The 22091-nt window shown below is 38.0% G+C and overlaps 1 protein-coding gene across 13 annotated transcripts in view; it reads right to left on the bottom strand.

The window, feature by feature from the left end:
* ZNF169 (zinc finger protein 169) overlaps positions 1–22091 on the bottom strand; it is a 75888-nt gene that overhangs the window by 26164 nt on the left and 27633 nt on the right. For 8 of the 13 annotated variants that reach the window (XM_081524320.1, XM_081524327.1, XM_081524276.1 and 5 more), the window contains 2 exons: positions 16871–16997; positions 16287–16382 (listed from right to left, as the gene is read on the bottom strand). The exons of 2 other annotated variants lie outside the window; for them this stretch is intronic. In XM_081524320.1, coding sequence (XP_081380446.1) covers positions 16287–16382; positions 16871–16997 — 223 coding nt within the window. Of the gene's footprint in view, positions 1–16286; positions 16386–16870; positions 16998–22091 lie in introns of all 13 variants that reach the window. 3 more of the 13 variants (XM_081524273.1, XM_081524281.1, XM_081524306.1) reach the window with 1 other exon arrangement.

The raw sequence follows: 22091 nt of genomic DNA, 5'->3' as shown, positions 1-22091 counted from the left end.
CCTCAAGTTATCTATAGATACAGAAAAATCTCAAAATAAACACTACCCAGGTTTTCTTTTTTTCTTGCTTTTTGCAAATGAGAAACTGATCCTAAAATTTAAGTGGAAATGCAGAGGACTATCCAAAGCAACCCTGAAAAAAAAAGAAACAAAAGGAGAAGACTTACACTACCTGACGTCAAGATTCCCAGTGATCCTGCAGTAGCACAGACAGTGTGGTTTGGTTTAAGGATACACATACTAATCAAAACAATAGAACAGAGAGAGTGTAAAATAAACCCAATCCTAGCCAGTGATTAGATATTCAAGAAAGCAATCCAACGAGAGAAATACAAGACTTTTCAACAAATGGGGCTAGAGCCACTGTGTATCTATATGGAAAAAAAAAACAACAAAACCTTGACTCCTGCCTCACACCATATACAAAAGTTAATTCAAGATGAACTGTAGATCTAAGTATAAAAGCAGCTAGAACTAAACAGCATTTAAAATATAATACAGATGACAAAAAAATTTTAAGAAAAGAAAAAGACTTCCTCAATATTAAAATATCAAAAGTTATTGTTAAGAAAATGAACACAAAAGCTTCAGATTGAGAGGATATTTGCAGAATGTACAAATGACAATGGACTGGTATCCAGGACTAATAAAGAACTCATAAAACTCAATAATGAAAAATAATGTGGGGGGGGGCAGTAAGGAGAGGGTGGGATGTATGGAGAGAGTAACCTGGAAACAAATACATTACCATATGTAAAACAGATAGCCAATGGGAATTTGTTGTGTGATTCAGGGAACTCAAAATGGAGCACTGTAACAACCTAGAGGGGTGGGATGGGGAGAGAGGTGAGAAGGAGGTTCAAGAGAGGGGACATAGGTATATCAATGGCTGATTCGTGTTGATGTTTGGCAGAAATCAACACAATATTGTACAGCAATTATCCTTCAATTAAAAATAAATTTAATTATAAAAATCAACACAGAAAAACTGGAAGAAATATTTGAATGTATACTTCACAAAGTATATGATATACATAAAAGATCAAAAAGCACACAGAAGGACTCAACGTCATTAACCATGAGCAAAATGGAAACCCCCTATGAGATAATTCTATACACCCATCACCAAAGATAAAATGAAAACTGTTGGGGAGGATGTGAAGTGACAAGAACTCTCACATGTTTGTTGATCACGGAAATGAGAAATTGTACAACCACTTTGGAAAAGGTCTAGTCATTTCTTATAAAACTACGTGTACAGTTACCCTATGACTCAGTGTACTGGACTAAATAGTATCCCACCAAAATGAATGTTGGAGAAGGCAATGGCACCCCACTCCAGTACTCTTGCCTGGAGAATCCCAGGGACGGTGGAGCCTGGTGGGCTGCTGTCTGTGGGGTCGCACAGGGTTGGACACGACTGAAGTGACTTAGCTCAAAATGAATGTCAACCTGGAACATGTGAATGTGGCCTTATTTTGAAAGAGTCTTCGCAGATGTTATGAAGCTAAGATGAGGTTTCACTCCAATTAGACTGAGTTTTGATCCAATGACTGGTATCCTTACAAGAAGAGGGAGATCTGGATACAGACACTTAGAAGGAAGAAGGCTATGTAACCAGAGAGGCAGAGATTAGAGTGATGCAGCTACAAGACAAGGAACACTAAGGATTGCCAGCAACCACCAAAACCGAAGAGAGGGGCACAGAACAGACTCCCTTTCAGAACCTCCAGAAAGAACCAACTCCACCAACAGGTTGATTTTGAATTTGTAAAAGAATAAATTTCTTTTTTTAAGCTTCTCAGTTTGTGGTAATTTATTAAATCAACCCTAGGAAACTACTACATCCTAGGTATGTATCCAAAGAAAATGGAAAAAAAGGTTTGTTGAAAACAAGCAAAAAATTACCATAAGAATATTAACAGCAAAAACAACTTAAAACTGGAAGCCATTAAGGTGTCTCTCAAGGAGAATGGATAAACAGTCATGTATATATATATTCCATATGATGGTACATTATTTGATGTTAAAGAAAGAACAGACTACTGATGTATGCCACAGCATGGATGATGCTTAAAAAATATACTGAGTGAAAGAAGCCTTACACAAAAAAGAAAGTATTATATGATTCCTTTTATGCAAAATTGTACAGCAGACAAAACTAATCAATGGTGAAATAAAATCAGAAAAACAGTGGTACCTCTGAGGGGTGGGAGCAGGGGTTTACTGGGATGGGCCACAAGGGAACTATCTGGATAACAGTAATCTGCATTTTGATAAAGTTTGTGTTATAGAGATATATGCATTGTTTGAATTCACAGACTAGTATACTTAAAATGTTGCATTTCCAGTAAATAAATTCTACCTTAAAAGAAACAAACAGGAGGCGGGGCTAAGATGGCAGAGGAATAGGACGGGGAGACCACTCTCTCCTCCACAAATTTAGCGAAATTTGAACGCTGAACATCTGAACGCTGAGAAAACTTCACAAAACTACTTCTGAAGGCTGGCAGAGGACGTCAGGCATCCACGAAGACAGCGCATTATCTTCAAAAGAGGTAGGAGAAATTATAAAAGATATAAAGAGAGACAAAAGAGTTAGGGACGGAGACCCGTCCCGGGGAGGGAGTCGTAAAAGAGGAGAAATTTCCAAGCACCAGGAAACCCTCTCACCGGCGGGTGTGGGGGAAGATTTCTTATCTCAGAGGGCAACGTAACTAGGAGAAAAAATAAATAAAACCCACAGATTATGTGCCTAAAGCAACTCCCAGCAAAGAACCCCAGACGCTCGCATCATCCGCCACCAGCAAGTGGGGGCTGAACGGAGAGGAGCGGGCGGCACTGCCTAGGGTAAGGACCGGGCCTGAGTGCCCTGAGGGCAATCTAAGGGAGCTAACGTGAGATAGCAACCTAAACTGTGGGACAGCCAGAGAGAGAGAGAACTATCCCGCGAAAAGCCCAACTCTAAGGCACTGCCGGCCTGCTCACAGAACAAAGGACTGAGCGATACCAGAGGAGAGCTAGCCGGCTGCGGACCGCCCCATCCCCCGCCAGACACAGCGGGCAGGCGGGGCCCGCCAGAGCCGGAAAGGGGCAAACTCGGCCCCAGAGAGGGCACCCCCTACCAAACTGCAAACAGGCTCCCAGTTTCTAAGCAAAGACTGCCTGAGATCCCGGAGGGTCGACAGCCGCCGGGAGGGTCGCAGCCAGAGACCAGCTCCCTAGAACCGACACAAAGCACACCGGAGCCGGGCGCGCCCGTAAACCGAGGCGGGGACCAGGGAGGTGATAAGCCGCACCGCCCCAACAGGGGAGAGCGCGCTCGCCAAACTCCTGGCCGCCTGAGCAGCTCCGACCGGGAACGGCACAAGCCGCGGGCGAAACCGAGTCTGCGCCTTTGTGGAGTAACCGGGAGCCTGAACCTGAGCGGCTTAGACCTGGGCAGTGCACGCAGCTCAGGGCCCGCTCCCCGGCCCACTCCCCGGCCGAGTAACCTGAAGCCTGAGCAGGGTAGACGGGGAAAGCACACACGCCGTGAGCGGGGGCGAACCCAGTGCGGCCGAGACACTGCGAGCTCACCACACACACGCCAGGTTTGCAGTGTTCCTCCCTCCCCACAGCACGATTGAACAAGCGAACCTAAAGAGACCACCTCCACCCCTCTGTTGCAAGGCGGAAATTAGATACTGAAGAGATCTCCAAACAGAAGCCAAACAAACAGAGGGAAGCGTCTTAGAAGTGACAGGCCAACAGATTAAAATCCCTGTAGTTAATACCGACTGCATTGAAAGGGACCTATAGATCTTGAAAAGTATAAGCAGGAACAAGGATCTATCTGAAACTGAGCAGACCCCACACTGCTCACAACAGCTCCAGAGAAAGTCCGGGATACATTTTTTTTTACTATTTTTTTTTTTAATTAAAAAAATTTTTTTTTCTCTTCTTTCCTTTTTCTTCAAGTCCTCTATTACACCTTTAACTTTCATTTTCATAACCCACTATTAACTTGCAAAAAAAAAAACAACAACCCTATTTTTGAAGCAAACTGCATACATATATCTTATACCTTTTGTGTTTTCTTTTTTTACTGGTTTTTTCCTGTTTTACTTTTTTTACTGTTTCTTTTTCTACTGTTTTACTGTTTTTTTTCTTTTTACACTGTTTCCTTTTTTTCTTCTTTTTTTTATATTGTAAGTTTTATAAGAGTCTAACCTCTACTCTTGATTTTTAATCTTTGTTTTACATATTTGATATCAGTTTTGTACATTTAAGAACCCAATCTTTAGGACCCATTTTTACTCAGGAGTGTGATCACTGGCCTGATTACTCTCTCCCCCTATTGATGCTCTTTCTTCTCCCCCAGGGAACCTCTATCTCCCACCCTCCTCCTTCTCTTCTCAACCCAATTCTGTGAATCTCTGAGGGTGTTCTGGGTACCGGAGAACACTTCAGGAAGAGGATACTGCCCAGATCTCTCTCTCCCCTCTTGATTCCTCCCTTTCTACTCATGCTCACCTCTATTACCTTCCTCCCCCCTCTCTATGTATCTCTGTGAATCACTCTGAGGGTTCCAGACTGTGGAAAGCACAGAGGGAAGTGCTTACTGGCTAGAATGCTCTCTCCACATTTGATTTCCCTCTTCCCCTCTTGGTCACCTCAACCTCGCCCCTCACCTCATCTCTCCATGTAATTCAGTGAACCTTTCTGGGAATCCCTCACTGTGGAGAATCTTTTCACCATTAACCTAAAAGTTTTATTATTGATGCTGTATGGATGGAGAAGTCTTGAGGCTACTGCAAGAATAAGACTGAAAGCCAGGGGAAACATTAAATAATAAGAGACCACCCAAGAGCCTACACATATACACTGAAACCAAGCTCCACCCAAGAGACAATAAGTTCCAGAGCAAGACATACCACGTAAATTCTCCAGCAACGCAGGAACATAGCCCTGAGCATCAATATACAGGCTGCCCAGAGACACATCAAATCCATAGACATCTCAAAAATTAATACTGGTCACTCCATTGCACTCAAGAGAGCAGAAATTCAGCTCCACCCACCAGAACACCGACACAAGCTCCCCCAACCAGGAAACCTTGACAAGCCACCTGTCCAACCCCACCCACAGTGAGGAACCTCCACAATAAAGAGGAACTTCATACTACCAGAATACAGAAGGGCCACGCCTAACACAGCAATCTAAACAAGATGAAAAGGCAGAGAAATACTCAGCAAGTAAAGGAAAATGAGAAATGCCCACCAAACCAAACAAAAGAGGAGGAGATAGGGAATCTATCTGAAAAAGAATTTAGAATAATGATAATAAAAATGATCCAAAATCTTGAAAGCAAAATGGAGTTACAGATAAATAGCCTGGAGACAAGGATTGAGAAGATGCAAGAAATGTTTATCAAGGACTTAGAAGAAATAAAAAGGAGTCAATATAGAATGAATAATGAAATAAAGGAGATAAAAGACACTCTGGAGGGAACCAACAGTAGAATAACGGAGGCAGAAGATAGGATAAGTGAGGTAGAAGATAGAATGATGGAAATAAATGAAGCAGAGAGGAAAAAAGAAAAAAGAATCAAAAGAAATGAGGAAAACCTCAGGGACCTCTGGGACAATATGAAACGCCCCAACATTCGAATCATAGGAGTCCCAGAAGAAGAAGATAAAAGGAAAGGCCATGAAAAAATACTCGAGGAGATAATAGTTGAAAATTTCCCTAAAATGAGGAAAGAAATAGTCACAGAAGTCCAAGAAACCCAGAGAGTTCCAAACAGGATAAACCCAAGGCGAAACACCCCAAGACACATATTAATCAAATTAACAAAGATCAAACACAAAGAACAAATATTAAAAGCAGCAAGGGAAAAACAACAAATAACTCACAAGGGGATCCCCATTAGGATAACAGCTGATCTTTCAATAGAAACCCTTCAGGCTAGAAGGGAATGGCAGGACATACTTAAAGTAACGAAAGAGAATAATCTACAACCCAGATTACTGTACCCAGCAAGGATCTCATTCAGATATGAAGGAGAATTCAAAAGCTTTACAGACAAGCAAGAGCTGAGGGAATTCAGCACCACCAAACCAGCTCTCCGACAAATGCTAAAGGATCTTCTCTAAACAGGAAACACAGAAAGGATGTTTCAACACGAACTCAAAACAACAAAGTAAATGGCAATGGGATCATACTTATCAATAATTACCTTAAATGTAAATGGGTTGAATGCCCCAACCAAAAGACAAAGGCTGGCTGAATGGATACAAAAACAAGACCCCTATATATGCTGTCTACAAGAGACCCACCTCAAAACTAGGGACACACACAGGCTGAAAGTGAAGGGATGGAAAAACATATTTCATGCAAACGGAGATCAAAAGAAAGCAGGAGTTGCAATTCTCATTTCAGATAAAATAGACTTTAAAATAAAGGCTGTGAAAAGGGACAAAGAAGGACACTACATAAAGATCAAAGGATCAATCCAAGAAGAAGACGTAACAATCATAAATATATATGCACCCAACATAGGAGCACCACAATATATAAGGCAAATACTAACAAGTATGAAAGGGGAAATTAACAATAACACAATAATAGTGGGAGACTTTAATACTCCACTCACGCATATGGATAGATCAACTAAACAGAAAATTAACAAGGAAACACAAACTTTAAATGATACAGTAGACAAATTAGATTTAATTGATATTTACAGGACTTTCCACCCCAAAACAATCAATTTTACCTTTTTCTCAAGTGCACACGGAACTTTCTCCAGGATAGATCACATCCTGGGCCATAAATCTAGCCTTGGTAAATTCAAAAAAATTGAAATCATCCCAGCCATCTTCTCTGACCACAATGCAGTAAGATTAGACCTCAATTACAGGAAAAAAAACTATTAAAAATTCCAACATATGGAGGCTAAACAACACGCTTCTGAATAACCAACAAATCACAGAAGAAATCAAAAAAGAAATCAAATTATGCATAGAAACGAATGAAAATGAAAACACGACAACCCAAAACCTATGGGACACTGTAAAAGCAATGCTAAGGGGAAGGTTCATAGCAATACAGGCGTACCTCAAGAAACAAGAAAAAAATCAAATAAATCAACTAACTCTACACCTAAAGCAACTAGAGAAGGGAGAAATGAAGAACCCCAGGGTCAGTAGAAGGAAAGAAATCTTAAAAATTAGGGCAGAAATAAATGCAAAAGAAACAAAAGAGACCATAGCAAAAATCAACAAAACTAAAAGCTGGTTTTTCGAGAAGATAAACAAAATTGACAAGCCATTAGCCAGACTCATCAAGAAACAAAGGGAGAAGAATCAGATCAACAAAATTAGAAATGAAAATGGAGAGATCACAACAGACTCCACAGAAATACAAAGGATCATAAGAGACTACTACCAACAGCTATATGCCAATAAAATGGACAACTTGGAAGAAATGGACAAATTCTTAGAAAAGTATAACTTTCCAAAACTGAACCAGGAAGAAATAGAAGATCTTAACAGACCCATCACAAGCACGGAAATCGAAACTGTAATCAGAAATCTTCCAGCAAACAAAAGCCCAGGACCAGACGGCTTCACAGCGGAATTCTACCAAAAATTTAGAGAAGAGCTAACACCTATCCTACTCAAACTCTTCCAGAAAATTGCAGAAGATGGTAAACTTCCAAACTCATTCTATGAGGCCACCATCACCCTAATTCCAAAACCAGACAAAGATGTCACAAAAAAGGAAAACTACAGGCCAATATCACTGATGAACATAGATGCAAAAATCCTTAATAAAATTCTAGCAAACAGAATCCAACATCATATTAAAAAGATCATACATCATGACCAAGTGGGCTTTATCCCAGGAATGCAAGTTTTTTTTAACATCTGCAAATCAATCAGTGTAATACACCACATTAACAAATTGAAAGATAAAAACCATATGGTTATCTCAATAGATGCAGAAAAAGTCTTTGACAAAATTCAGCATCCATTTATGATAAAAACCCTCCAAAAAGCAGGAATAGAAGGAACATACCTCAACATAATAAGAGCTATATATGACAAACCCACAGCAAACATTATCCTCAATGGTGAAAAATTGAAAGCATTTCCCCTAAAGTCAGGAACTAGGCAAGGATGCCCACTTTCACCACTACTATTCAACATAGTTTTGGAAGTTTTGGCCACAGCAATCAGAGCTGAAAAAGAAATAAAAGGAATACAGATAGGAAAAGAAGAAGTAAAACTCTCACTGTTTGCAGATGACATGATCCTCTACATAGAAAACCCTAAAGACTCTACTAGAAAATTACTAGAGTTAATCAATGAATATAGTAAAGTTGCAGGATATAAAATTAACACACAGAAATCCCTTGCATTCCTATACTCCAATAATGAGAAAACAGAAAGAGAAATTAAGGAAACAATACCATTCACCATTGCAACAAAAAGAATAAAATACTTAGGAATATATCTACCTAAAGAAACAAAAGACTTATATATAGAAAACTATAAAACACTGATGAAAGAAATCAAAGAGGACACAAACAGATGGAGAAATACACCGTGTTCATGGATTGGAAGAATTAATATAGTGAAAATGAGTATACTACCCAAAGCAATCTATAGATTCAATGCAATCCCTATCAAGCTACCAATGGTATTTTTCACACAACTAGAACAAATCATCTCACAATTTGTATGGAAATATAAGAAACCTCGAATAGCCAAAGCAATCTTGAGGAAGAAGAATGGAACTGGAGGAATCAATCTGCCTGACTTCAGGCTCTACTACAAAGCCACAGTCATCAAGACAGTATGGTACTGGCACAAAGATAGAAATATAGATCAATGGAACAAAATAGAAAGCCCAGAGATAAACCCACGCACATATGGACACCTTATCTTCGACAAAGGAGGCAAGAATATACAACGGAGAAAAGACAATCTCTTTAATAAGTGGTGCTGGGAAAACTGGTCAACCACTTGTAAAAGAATGAAACTAGAACATTTCCTCAACATACACAAAAATAAACTCAAAATGGATTAAAGATCTAAATGTAAGACCAGAAACTATAAAACTCCTAGAGGAAAACATAGGCAAAACACTCTCTGACATAAATCACAGCAGGATCCTCCATGACCCACCTCCCAGAATATTGGAAATAAAAGCAAAAATAAACAAATGGGACCTAATTAAAATTAAAAGCTTTTGCACAACAAAGGAAACTATAAGCAAGGTGAAAAGACAGTCTTCAGAATGGGAGAAAATAATAGCAAACGAAGCAACAGACAAACAATTAATCTCAAAAATATACAAGCAACTTCTGCAGCTGAATTCCAGAAAAATAAACGACCCAATCAAAAAATGGGCCAAAGAACTAAACAGACATTTCTCCAAAGAAGACATACAGATGGCTAACAAACACATGAAAAGATGCTCAACATCACTCATTATTAGAGAAATGCAAATCAAAACCACAATGAGGTATCATTTCACACCAGTCAGAATGGCTGCTATCCAAAAGTCTACAAGCAATAAATGCTGGAGAGGGTGTGGAGAAAAGGGAACCCTCTTACACTGTTGGTGGGAATGCAAACTAGTACAGCCACTATGGAGAACAGTGTGGAGATTCCTTAAAAAACTGGGAATAGAACTGCCATATGATCCAGCAATCCCACTGCTGGGCATACACACCGAAGAAACCAGAATTGAAAGAGAGGCGTGTACCCCAATGTCCATCGCAGCACTGTTTACAATAGCCAGGACATGGAAGCAACCTAGATGTCCATCAGCAGACGAATGGATAAGGAAGCTGTGGTACATATACACAATGGAATATTACTCAGCCATTAAAAAAAATACATTTGAATCGGTTCTACTGAGATGGGTGAAACTGGAGCCCATTATACAGAGTGAAGTAAGCCAGAAAGCAAAACACCAATACAGTATACTAATGCATATATATGGAATTTGAAAGATGGTAACGATAACCCTATATGTGAGACAGAATAAGAGACACAGATGCATAGAACAATTTTATGGACTCTGAGGGAGAAGGTAAGGGTGGGACGTTCTGGGAGAATAGCATTGAAACATGTATATTATCATATGTGAAACAGAACACCATTCCATGTTCGATGCATGAGACAAAGGCTCAGGGCCGGGGCAATGGGATGACCCAGAGGGATAGGATGGGGAGGGAGGTGGGTGGGGGGTCCAGGAAGGGGAACACATGTAAACCCATGGCTGATTCATGTCAATGTATGGCAAAAACTATTACAATATTGTAAAGTAATTAGCCCCCAACTAAAATAAATAAATTTATTTTAAAAAAAAAAGAAACAAACAACTCTAGTTAATGATATTCATGTTACCCATTATTCCTGGGGCCAATCAACTTTCATGGTGCCCACCAAGCTGACATGAACTATCAGAAGTTGGCCCTTTTAAAACTGCAGTGTCCAAAGATGCTCAAGTGGATACTTTGGACCTGAGACTGTAGGTCCCTGCCTGCCCACCACCAATATAAGCTAACCTAGGAGGAAACTATGTCTTTCCTCTCACCACTTGTTAGATTGTCTTTGCCAGAACCACTTGGTGGTCAGATTAGATTAGATCTTAAGACACACTCACACCCGCCAACCACTCAGGGAAAATGATTGAGGAGAATAAGTAGATGCTAAGGACATGCCAGGAAGACCTCACAAAATGACAGCAATAGCCACCTATGAACAGGTCCTCATAAGCTCTTAATCTACCCATGGGGAGAATGCAAGTCTCTCTGCAAGAAGAACAAAGCTTTGCTACAGTGAACTTACTCAGAGCTGAGCTACTCAGCTCTCCTCAGAGAAGAACTGCTTGTACTAAACTTCTTACTCCCACCAACTAAGGAGATACTGCTAGATATCTGATAGAATGGCTAAAATAAAAAATATATATAGTGTTAACACCAAATCCTGACACAAATGCAGAAAAACTGGATCACTCAAACACTCCTGATGGGAATATAAAATGGTATAGCCATTCTGGAAATGAGTATGGCATTTTATTATAACACTAAATGTATATTTACCATACAGGCCAGCAACTTGCACTTTTGGGCATTTATGCCAGAAACAAAAAACATACATTCACACAAAAACCTACACACAAATGTCCACTTTATTCTTAATAGCCAAAAATATAAAGAACTCAAGTGTTCTTCAATGGTTTAACAAACTGTAGTATTGATACACTGATACCATGGACTACCACTCAGCAATAAAAGGAATAAAATACTAGTATATACAACAATTTGTATGGCTATCAAAAGAAAAAAAAAGCTATCTCCAAAGGTAATGTATGATGTGACTTCTTTTATATAACATTCTTGAAATGACAAAATTATAGAGACAGAGAACAGATTAGTGGTTGCCAGATGAAGAGAGGGAAAGAGTGAGGGTGTAGGCTGTGACTATAAAAGAGTAGCAGAAGGGGGATTCTTGTGATGGAATTGTCCTGTATCTTTGAATACAGTGGTAGCTACATGAATGTACATACATAAAATTTCAAAGAACTAAATAAATATACACATACACACAAAATGAAGGTAAAACTGATGAAATTTGAATATCAGTGCATTGTATTAACAGAAATAAGAGGCTGATTTAAGAACAAAAATGTATAATTTACTAAATTATAATAAAAGACTAAAAAAGAAAAACACAAATGATCATCTGTAAAGATGCCACAAAAAAATGACAAAATCCAACATCCATTCCCAGTAAAAACTCATTAACAAGGAATAGAAAGGAAGCTTGTCAAGCTGACGAAGAGTAGCTATAAAACTTACACTTAGGAGGAAAGCATTCCCCATAAGATCAGGAGCAAGGAAAGGATGTCCACTTTCACCACCATTTAAATTCATCATTGCACTGATGTTCTCGCCTGTGCAATGAGTCAAGAAAAAGAAATTAAAGACACAAAGAATGGAAAGAAGTAAAGTATACTTACTTACAAATAATCAGTCCATTTATGTAGAAAATCCTATAGAATCTACAAAACTACTAGGATGACAAGTTTTGCAAGTTTACCAGATACAAGATCAGTATAGATAAATTAACTTTATTTCGATATGCTATCAACAAACAATTGAAATTTTAAAGTACTTTAAATAGCATGAAAAATATGAAACGGATAAATCTGATAAGATGCATAAGACCTTTGTATGAAAACCTATAAAACAATGCTGACAAATATTAAGGTCCCATAAAAATAGAGGGATTGTGTTCATGTACTGGATGACAGAGCATATGATTTACATGTAAATTCTCCTCAAATTGAGGTAGATTCAACTCAATCCTAATCAATATTCCAACAGGCATTTTGTTGAAAATTGTCAAGCTGATTCTAAAATCCATGTGGAAATGCAAAGAATCTAGCATAAGTAAAACAACTTTAAAAAAGAAAAAACATTCGAGGATTTATACTAAGTTCCAGACTTCTTACAAAGCTGCAGTAATCAAGACTATGTGGTACTGACATCAAGATGGATAAAGAGAAGAGTGGAAAAAAATAGAGTATATATTAGATACAGACCCATTCACAATTAACTTACACAAAGGTGCACAGGAAATTCAGTAAAGAAAGGGTTGTCTTTTCAATAAATAGTGCTAGAAAAACTGGATATTTGTATACAAAAGAAAAAAAAAACACAAAGAAAAATCGTACTTAAATCCAGACCTGGTATCAAGTAAAAAAATTTACTCAAAATAAGACTTAGATCTAAATGAAAAGTAAGAATTGTAAAACTTTTAAAAGGAAAAATATATGAAACTCTTTTTGGCCTTCATTTTGGAAAGAATTCCTAAATAAATCACCAAAAGTGAAATTCATGAGAGAAAAATTGAAACTTGGACTTCACCAAAATTAAGAAATTCTCATTGAAAAACACTCCTAAGAAGATAAAAAGCAAACCACAAAGAAAATACTTATAAATCAAACAATGGACTTGTATACAGACTATATGAAGAACTTGCAAAATTCAATAAAAACATAAGAAACTAACTTTTCAAATTGGCCAAAGATTTGAGAAGACATTTCACCAAAGAAGATATACAGACAGCAAATAAGTACTTGAAAAGACTATCAAAATCACAAGTCATTAAGAAAATGTCAGGTAAAACCACGTAAGATCTTACTACACAGCTATAAAAATGTTTAAAATTAAAATCATAATACAAAGTGTTGAGAAATATGTGAACCATTCAGAACTCTCACACACTGCTGGTGGGAATGTGAAACAGTGCAGCCACTTGGTGAGTTTCATTAAAAAGTATCATCCATCCCAGCCATTCCAGTCCTGGGTGCTTATCCAAAAGAAATGAAAACATATGCTTACACAAATACTTTTCATGGATGTTCATATAGTCTTTATTTGTATTCATCAAAACTAGAGACTACTGAAATTTCTTTAGCCCATGAATGGCTAAATAATTGTGATATCTGTATTACTACTCAGCAATCAAAAGAAATGAACTCTTGACACACCCAACATTATGGATAAAATTCAAAATAATTATACTGGATGAAATAATTAACATGATTAATTTATAAGAATTCTAAAAATGCAAACAAATCTAAGACAGAAAGCAGTCTGTGGCTGTCTGGGTAAGGGAGGAAGAGGAGGACAGGGAAGGGCAGGAGATAGAAATTATAGTGACGCATAAGGAAACTCTGCAGTGATAGGTATGCTCAGAATTTGGATTATCGTGATGGTTTTATGACTGTGCAGATGTCAAAACTTAACAAATTTTACCTTATACCTCCTAGCATAAGGTATCATACCTTATACCTCCTAGTATAAGGTATCACACCTTATACCATAATAATGTTTTTCTATTATACTATAATTATAGCTTAATAATAGTTCTTTTTTTAAAAGAAAAAAGCATTGAGTTTGCTATAAAGTACAAGTACAGATATATGGTTGTATTTAGAAGCAAAAATAAATAACAAAAAATAAAATGCCAACAATGTTGAAAATAAAGGAATGAAAAAAAAAGGCAGAAATTTATCCTTACCTCCCAACATTCACATAGAATTAATTCTACCTGGATTAAAGATCTAAATGTTTCCAGAATGTATATGGAATTTCTACAATTCAATAACTGAAATAGCCCAAATCAAAAGTAGGAACATACCCTGAACAGAAAAGGAAACACCAATGACCAAGTCAACACAGGAAAAGATGCTCCCACTCTTTGGAAAGGAAAATCCCTATGATATTTCACCACAAACCAAACAGATGGGTGAAAAATGTGAGGATGTGGAACAAGAACTCATCACTGCTGCTAGGAGTGTAAAACGGCACTGAACAGCTTCACAACACATGTGGTATAACCTAATCAGGTTGAGGCTACCCACACCCATGAACCAGTCTCTGTGCTCCTAGGTATGTATCTTGAGAGAAACCCTTGCACACGTTTCCAAGGACGAAATAAGACTATACAGCAACATTATTTCATAGACAAAAATTGTAAATAACTCAAATGTCCAAAAGAAGAGAAATGATAATTCAACTGCATTAAAATATTCATATAATGAAATCAATATATAACAAATGTTAAAAGTATAAACTAAACTTGCACATTTTAATATGAATCTCACATATAGCTGGTGAAGGAGGTATACAATATGGTACTATGTGCACAGAAGTTTACAAACATGCAAAATAACTTTCTATATGGTTGAAAGATCCGCTGAAGGGATAAAAAGGCTAAGGGCAGTCACAGGCATGCTAATGCAGAAGTCAGATTCTCAGAGGCAGGGCGAAGGAGGGGGACACAACCAGGAAAGTTATCAGCTATCACCTGGTCTTATATAATGGTATTATTTCTTAGTCTGCAAGCTTCCCTGGTAGTTCAGCAGTAAAGAATCTGCCTGCAGTGCAGGAGACCCATGTTCAATCCCTGGGTCAGGAAGATTCTCTAGAGAAGGAAATGGCAACCCACTTGTTAGAGAAATAAAATAGAAGTAGTCTTGTCCAGGCTTCAGAGGCAAAAGAGCAGAGCAGGCCTCTGACCTTGCTTCTGACCTACCTGGACATTGTCCTGACTACTGCTGTGGGAGTCAGCTACACCTGCTGTGTGTATCAGCCACACCTGCTGTGAGTGTCAGAAGAGAAACACAGTAGATATAGATAGAGAGTAGATCTTGGAATTTATTAAGCTCCTGGAGGGGGCCTGGCCAACCAAGCCCTGACCTTAACAACATTCCAAGTTTTCCATGACAAAACAAACAGCATAACATGAAATCAGAACTGCAATTTGCTCACAGATTGATGATGAGCATCCTGTTTGCATCCTGGGATTATAAGCAGAAACCCCAAACTGCAATCTTTGAAGTCTCACCCATGGAGCAGACACACTGCCTGGGACCTTTTCCCAACTGGGACTCCAGATGTGCTGTGACATAGGACTTCCCAGCACTGTTTAAGTCTGAATGTTGGTGAAAACCCAAATTGGTGATGTATCCTCTGCTCTGTTTCACTTTTCTTTCAGTGTTAGTATATTGAAAGTAAGCCAGATAATTCTCTAATAAATATTTTTATTATTTATTTGTATATAATGAGTGGTTTATTCTGTTGACAAATCTTTTGAAGCTGAGACAAAAGTGAAAACTTCCAGCAAAACACCACTACAGTATTCTTGACTGGAAAATTCCATGGACAGAGGAGCCTGGTGGGCTATGAGGTCCATGGGGTCACGAGAGTCGGACACGACTTAGTGACTAAATCACCACCACCACTTAGGCTGCAGGGAAGGCAAACTGGCACTCATTGTATACTTCTTCACACTCTGTTAAAATCTTAAATAACCCATCATAAAAGAAACAAAGTTATGGGAACTTATGGGGTAGAAGTACTGCATGAAAACATTACCAGTTTAGAAATAAAAACTGGACAGAATCTAGCAGGAATAGATGACTTAGTCTCAGAGGACAAGTGTTGTGTCCAAGATCAGGTCAACTAACAAAAGTTCAAGAATGGAAAGATCCTAGAAGTGTTGGACAAGGGACACCAAGTGAGTGGATGTTGCTCTGTTAGGGAAGAAAGAGAAGGTGGCCAGGGAAGCCCTCTCTGGGCTGAGTAGGATGGCATGGAAGGCAGGCCTGAGGAAGAGCTTCCTCCTCAGAAGCTCACAGATGCTCCTCTTTTCTCACCTGCTGAGCACCTCACTGCCCTGATCCTTATCTGCCTGCTGTTTTCCACTTACCTGCACAAAGGTCCAGAAGACATTCACTCTCCTCTCTCCAGGGCTCATCTCCTTGTTCCAGCTGTATGATGAGTTTTGGTTTAGGAAAGGCAATTCCTACTCACAGGGGAAAAAAATCAAGGTGACCTTTGGTTAGTGACTTAAGAGGCTATCGCAGAACTCAGAGTCAGCCAGGGAATGCAATGACTCAGAAGCGGATAGGAAAGCCAGGCAGGGAGCATGGATGGGGACAAAAATTCTCTGAATGCTGACAAAAGATGACTAAGGGGTGGGAGGAATCCTGGATCTAAAGGCAGTATATGATTCTCCCCTGTGCCTGAATGAATACAGATACTCTGCTGTCTGAAGTAAGATCACTTTAGAGCAGGGCCTGGCTTTGGAACAGGCCCAGAAATGCAGTGTTCATATCATACAAATACACACACACGCACAACTTCACCATTTCCAACTCTACAGAATGCAGACATTCTCTGAGGTATTGAGAAAATACATGTTTCTTTCTGAGCCAAAAGCATGGTGGCTACTCTATTAAATCTTAAGAGGCCTACAGGCAGAGTCTGAGACATGGGACAGGTCATCCTTACCCAGCGACACCATATGGTTATAGTTCTCCAGCATTACATCCCGATACAGGGTCCTCTGAGCAGGACTCAGTAGCTTCCACTCCTTCTGGGTGAAGGCCACAGCCACATCCCTGAAGGCCATTAATGCCTATAACACAAAAACATCCTTGCTCACCCAGAAACCACACAGGCCCACTAGTCAACCTAAGTTACCAACCAGGGCTGAGGCAGCAATAAGGCTGGCACGGGACATCAGGTGAGATCCATAGACCCTGCTTTCAACCAGAATCCTTTGCCATGTATTCAAGACTACTAAACCTCTTCCCACATTGCTGGGGGGTCTATTCAGGGGTTCTCTATTCTGTTCTATCAATCTCTACATCTGTGATGCTGTGGAAAACACTGTTGATTAATGCAGCTAGCTATACCATAGGTCTTGAAATCAGATAGATGGATTCTTCCTCCTTTAGTCTTCATTTTAAAAGATTATTTTAGCTATTCTAAGGCATATGCCTTTCCATAAAATTTTAGAATAATCTCACCAGTATCTACTAAAAAGTGTTTCTGGAATTTGGACAAGATTTGCATTAAACCTGTATATCAATTTAGGAAGAACAGACATCTTTATCATGTTGACTCTTCAAATCTATGAAGATGAGATGAGATGTCTCTCCATTTACTGAGATGTTCTTTGATTTCTTTCAACAACTGTTGTGGTTTTCAGTATACAAATCCACATATGCTTTGTTAAAAAACTGATAACTAAAAATTCCTTTGTTTTTCTTTTTTAGTGATTTTAATGGTACTGTATTTTTAGTTCAGTGACCAATTGTTCATGATACAGAACAATTGCCATGATACAGTAATAAACTCGGAGAAGGCAATGGCAACCCATTCCAGTACTCTTGCCTGGAAAATCCCATGGACAGAGGAGCCTGGTAGGCTGCAGTCTATGGGGTCGCTAAGAGTCGGACACGACTGAAGTGACTTAGCAGCTGCAGCAGCAGTAATAAACTATATGCTTATTCTGAATCTGGCAACCTGGCGGAACTCAATAGCTCTAGGAGTTTTTTTTTTCTCCTAGATTCCTTAAGATTTCCTATGCAGACAATCATGGGATTTGCATACAGGGGCAGATTTCTTTCCTTATAATCTATATGTATTTTATTTCCTGTTCTTGCCTTACTGTAGAACTTCTAGCACAATAATGAATAAGAGTGGTAAGAACAGACATCCTTGCCTTGTTCTTGGTATGAGAAGGAAACATAATGTCTCAAAGCATTAAAGATACTGCTCCACAAAGATACCACATCACACTCATTAGGATAGCTATTACCAAAGAAACAGGAAAGAACATTTTGGCAGGGTGTGGAGAAACTGGAGTAGAAATTGGAGTAGGAAATGGCAACCCACTCCAGTATTTCTGCCTGGAAAACTACATGGACAGAGGAGCCTGGCAGGCTACAGTCCATGGGGTTACAAAAAGTCGGACACAACTGAGCACACATGCATGGAGAAACTGGAAACTCTGTTTATTGTTGTGGGAAAAGTAAAATGATGTAGTTTCTGTGGGAAAGGTTTAGCAGTTTCTCAAAAAGTTAAATATACCAAAAAAAAAAAAGTTCAATTTATCATATGATCTAGCAATTTTAATCCTGGGTGTATACCCCCAAAGAATCAAGAGCAAGAATTCAATATACTCATACACCAATGTCCATAACAGCATTATTCACAATAGCCCAAAGGTGGAAACAACACTAATGTCCACCAACAGACAAACAGATAAGAAAATGTAGTACATATAAACACACAACTGTACATAATTCAGCCTTAAAAAGGAAAGAAATTCTGATACATTCTAAATCAAGAGATTAGCCATGAAAACATTATGCTAAGTGAAATAAGCCAGTCACAAACGACAAATATTATTTGATTCCACTTACAGCAGGTACCTGAAAGAGGCAAATTCATGGAGACAATGTAAGACAGAGGTTTCCAGGAGCTGGGAGGGGAGTGGGTTAAGAATGGGTAGTTATTATATAATGGATAGTTTCAGTCTGGGAAGATGAAAAAGTTCTGGAAATGAAGAATGGTGATGACTGCATAATGGTGTAAATAAACAAAGCCACTGAACTGGACATCTTAAAATGGTGAAAATTTTATATTAAGTGTACGTTTATATTTAAAAAAAAGAATAACCCTACGTACAGATTTTTTTTGTAGATGTCCCTAGTCAAGTAAAGGAGTCCCTGTTTCTATCATTCTAAGGTGTTTTTTACATTTCCCACAAATGTTTATTGTATTCTGCCAAATGCCTATACTGCATCAACTGATATAATCACATGCTTTTTCTTCTTTAGCCTGTTAATATGGGGGATTACACTGATTTAGTTACAAATACATAGCCAGTCTTGTGTCCCTGGAATAAACCATGCTTGTTAACGGTGTACAATTATTTTTACATATTGTTGAATTTAATCTGCAAAATAATTTAAGGATTTTCACGTCTATATTCATGAGAGATGTTGACCTGTAGTTTTCATTTTTTCTACTGTTCTTGTCTGATTTAATTACCAGCATAATATCTGCTCCACAAAGTGAATTAGGAAGCATTCCTCCCTATTTTCTGAAAAAAAATCATGTAGCATTGGTGTTTAAGACTCCTTTAAAAATTTGGCAAATTCTGCAGTAAAATCACCTGGGCCTATACATTTCTTTTGTAGGAGTTTTTTAAATTATAAATTGGACTTTCTGTTTTTTTTTACTTGTATCATATTTTTTAATTGAGGTATAACTGATATATCACATTATATTAGTTTCAGGTGTACAACATGACTTGATATTTGTAGATATCGCAGAATGATCACCACAATAAGTCTAGTTAACATGCATCACCATACATAGTTACAAAACTCTTTTTCTTGTGATGAGAACTTTTAAGATCTATTCTCTTAGCAACTTTCATATATACAATACAACATAACTAACTGTAGTCACCATGATGTACAGTACATTCCCATGACATTCATTGTATAACTGGAAGTTTATACCTTTTGACCCCCCTTACTCATTTCACCCACTCCCCACCTCCTGCTACCACCACCACTAATCTGTTCTCTATATGTAACCTTTTCTTCTTTTCTAAAGATATATAAGTAACAGCATACAGTATTTGTCTTTCTCTGACTTATTTTTAGTATGATGCCTACAAGATCCATCCATGTTGTTGCAAGTGACAAGATTTCTTATGGCTGAAAATAATATTTCATTGTATGTATGTACACACATACATATATTCATCAATATCTTCGTTCATTCATCCATTGATGGACATTTAGATTGTCAACAACTTAGGTTGTTTCTATGGTTTGGCTAATAATTATAGCCCTGTTCAAATTATCTATTCCATATTGGTCGAGTTAAAGTACAATAGTTCATGTTTTTCAAAGAAACCAGTCCCTTTTCATCTAAGTTGCCAAATGCATGGGTGGATATTCTGTTGATGGCTACAGAGTAGGTAGTAATAACTCCTGTTTCACTCCTGATACTGGCAATTTGTGTTTACTCCTTTAGTCTTCTTTAAAAGTTTTGTCAATTTTATTATTTTCAAAGAATCAACTCTTTATTTCACTGATTTTTCTCTATTCTATTTCCAATTTCATTGATTTCTGCCTTTATCACTATTATTTCCTTCCATTTGCTCCTCTGAGTTTATTTTGCTCTCATTTTTCTAGGTTCTTGAGGCAGAAGCGTAGATTACTGACTTGAGATTTCCTGTTTTCTAACATATACATTTAATGCTACAAGTTTTTCTCTCATGACTGCTTTAGCTGCATCCCACATAACTTTGATCTCATATTTTCTTTTTCATTCACTTTTATGCATGTTTTGATTTCTCCTGAGACATCATTTTTGGTGAACAGATTATTTAGAAGTCTGTTATTTTCTAAGTGTTTATAGAGATTTTTCTGTTAACTTTCTCTTATTGATGTCAAACTTGATTCCACTGTGGTCAAACAACATACTTTGTTCAATTTAAATTTTTTTAAATTTCTTAAGATAAACAAATTATTGTGTCTTATGTGTTGTTTTGAGCCCAGGAAATGTCTGTGCTGGTACAGTCATCCCTCAGCACCCACGGAGAAGTGGTTCCAGAACCCCCCTCAAAATCTACAGATGCTCAAGTCCCCTATATAAAACAGCATGGTATTTGCATGTAACCTACACACATCCTCCTATATACTTTAAGTCATCTCTAGATTATTTATAATGCTTAATACAATGTCAATGCTATGTAAGCAGTTGCTGGTCACAGCAAATTCAAATTTTGCTTTTTGGAACCTTTCAAAAAATTTTTTTTTTTTTACTTTTTGATCAGCAATTGATTGAATCTGCAGATATGGAACCCTTGGAAATGCCAGGTTAACTGTAAGAATATGCATTTTGCTATTGTTAGGTGAAATGTTCTATAAATGTTGATTAGATTCTATTGGTTGATGGTGTTGAGCTCTTACTGATTTGGGCCTAATTATTCTCTATAACATTGACAGAAAAGTGTTGAAATCTCTTATGGTTGATTTGTCTATTTCTCCTTTCAGTTTTCTCTTCACCTCTTTTGAGGCTCAGTTATTTGATGCAAATACACTGGTGCTTAGTCACTCAGTTGTGTCCAACTCTTTCCAACCCCTTGGACTGTAGCCCACCAGGCTCCTCTGCCCATGGGGTGTTTCAGGCAAGAATACTGGAGTGGGATGCCATCTCCTCCGCCAGGGGATCTTCCCAACCCAGGGATCAAACCGGTATCTCTCCTGCATTGCAGGTGGATTCTTTACCACTGAGCCATGGGGGAAGCCGATGCATACACATTAAGGACCCCGATGTCTTCCTGGTGAAGTGACCCACTTATCGTTCTCTGCGTCTGATAATTTTCTTTGAAGTCTGTCTTACTTGATATTAATATAGCCACCCTTGCTTTCCTTTGACTAATGTCTGCATCTTCTTTTTATTCTTTTAAAATCTTTTATCTTTATTAAAATTAAAATCTTTATTATCTTTATTAAAATCTTTTTAATCTTTTTTATCTTCTTTTTAATCCTTCTTTTTCTAACCTGCCTATGCTATTACATTTGATGCTTCATTTAGATAGCATATAGAGTCTTTTTTTAATGTCAGTCTCTCTTAGTTGGTGTATTTAGACAATTTTAATTTTGTTCCCTCTACTTATGTTTTATTACTGACTTCT

Source organism: Giraffa tippelskirchi, chromosome 1 (genome assembly GCF_054371585.1).
Source record: "Giraffa tippelskirchi isolate mGirTip1 chromosome 1, T2T-mGirTip1v1.2.pri, whole genome shotgun sequence".
In the NCBI taxonomy this organism is placed as follows: Eukaryota; Metazoa; Chordata; class Mammalia; order Artiodactyla; family Giraffidae; genus Giraffa; species Giraffa tippelskirchi.
The sequence above is the reverse complement of the archived record's forward strand: the minus strand, read 5'-3'. Positions and strand labels throughout refer to the sequence as shown.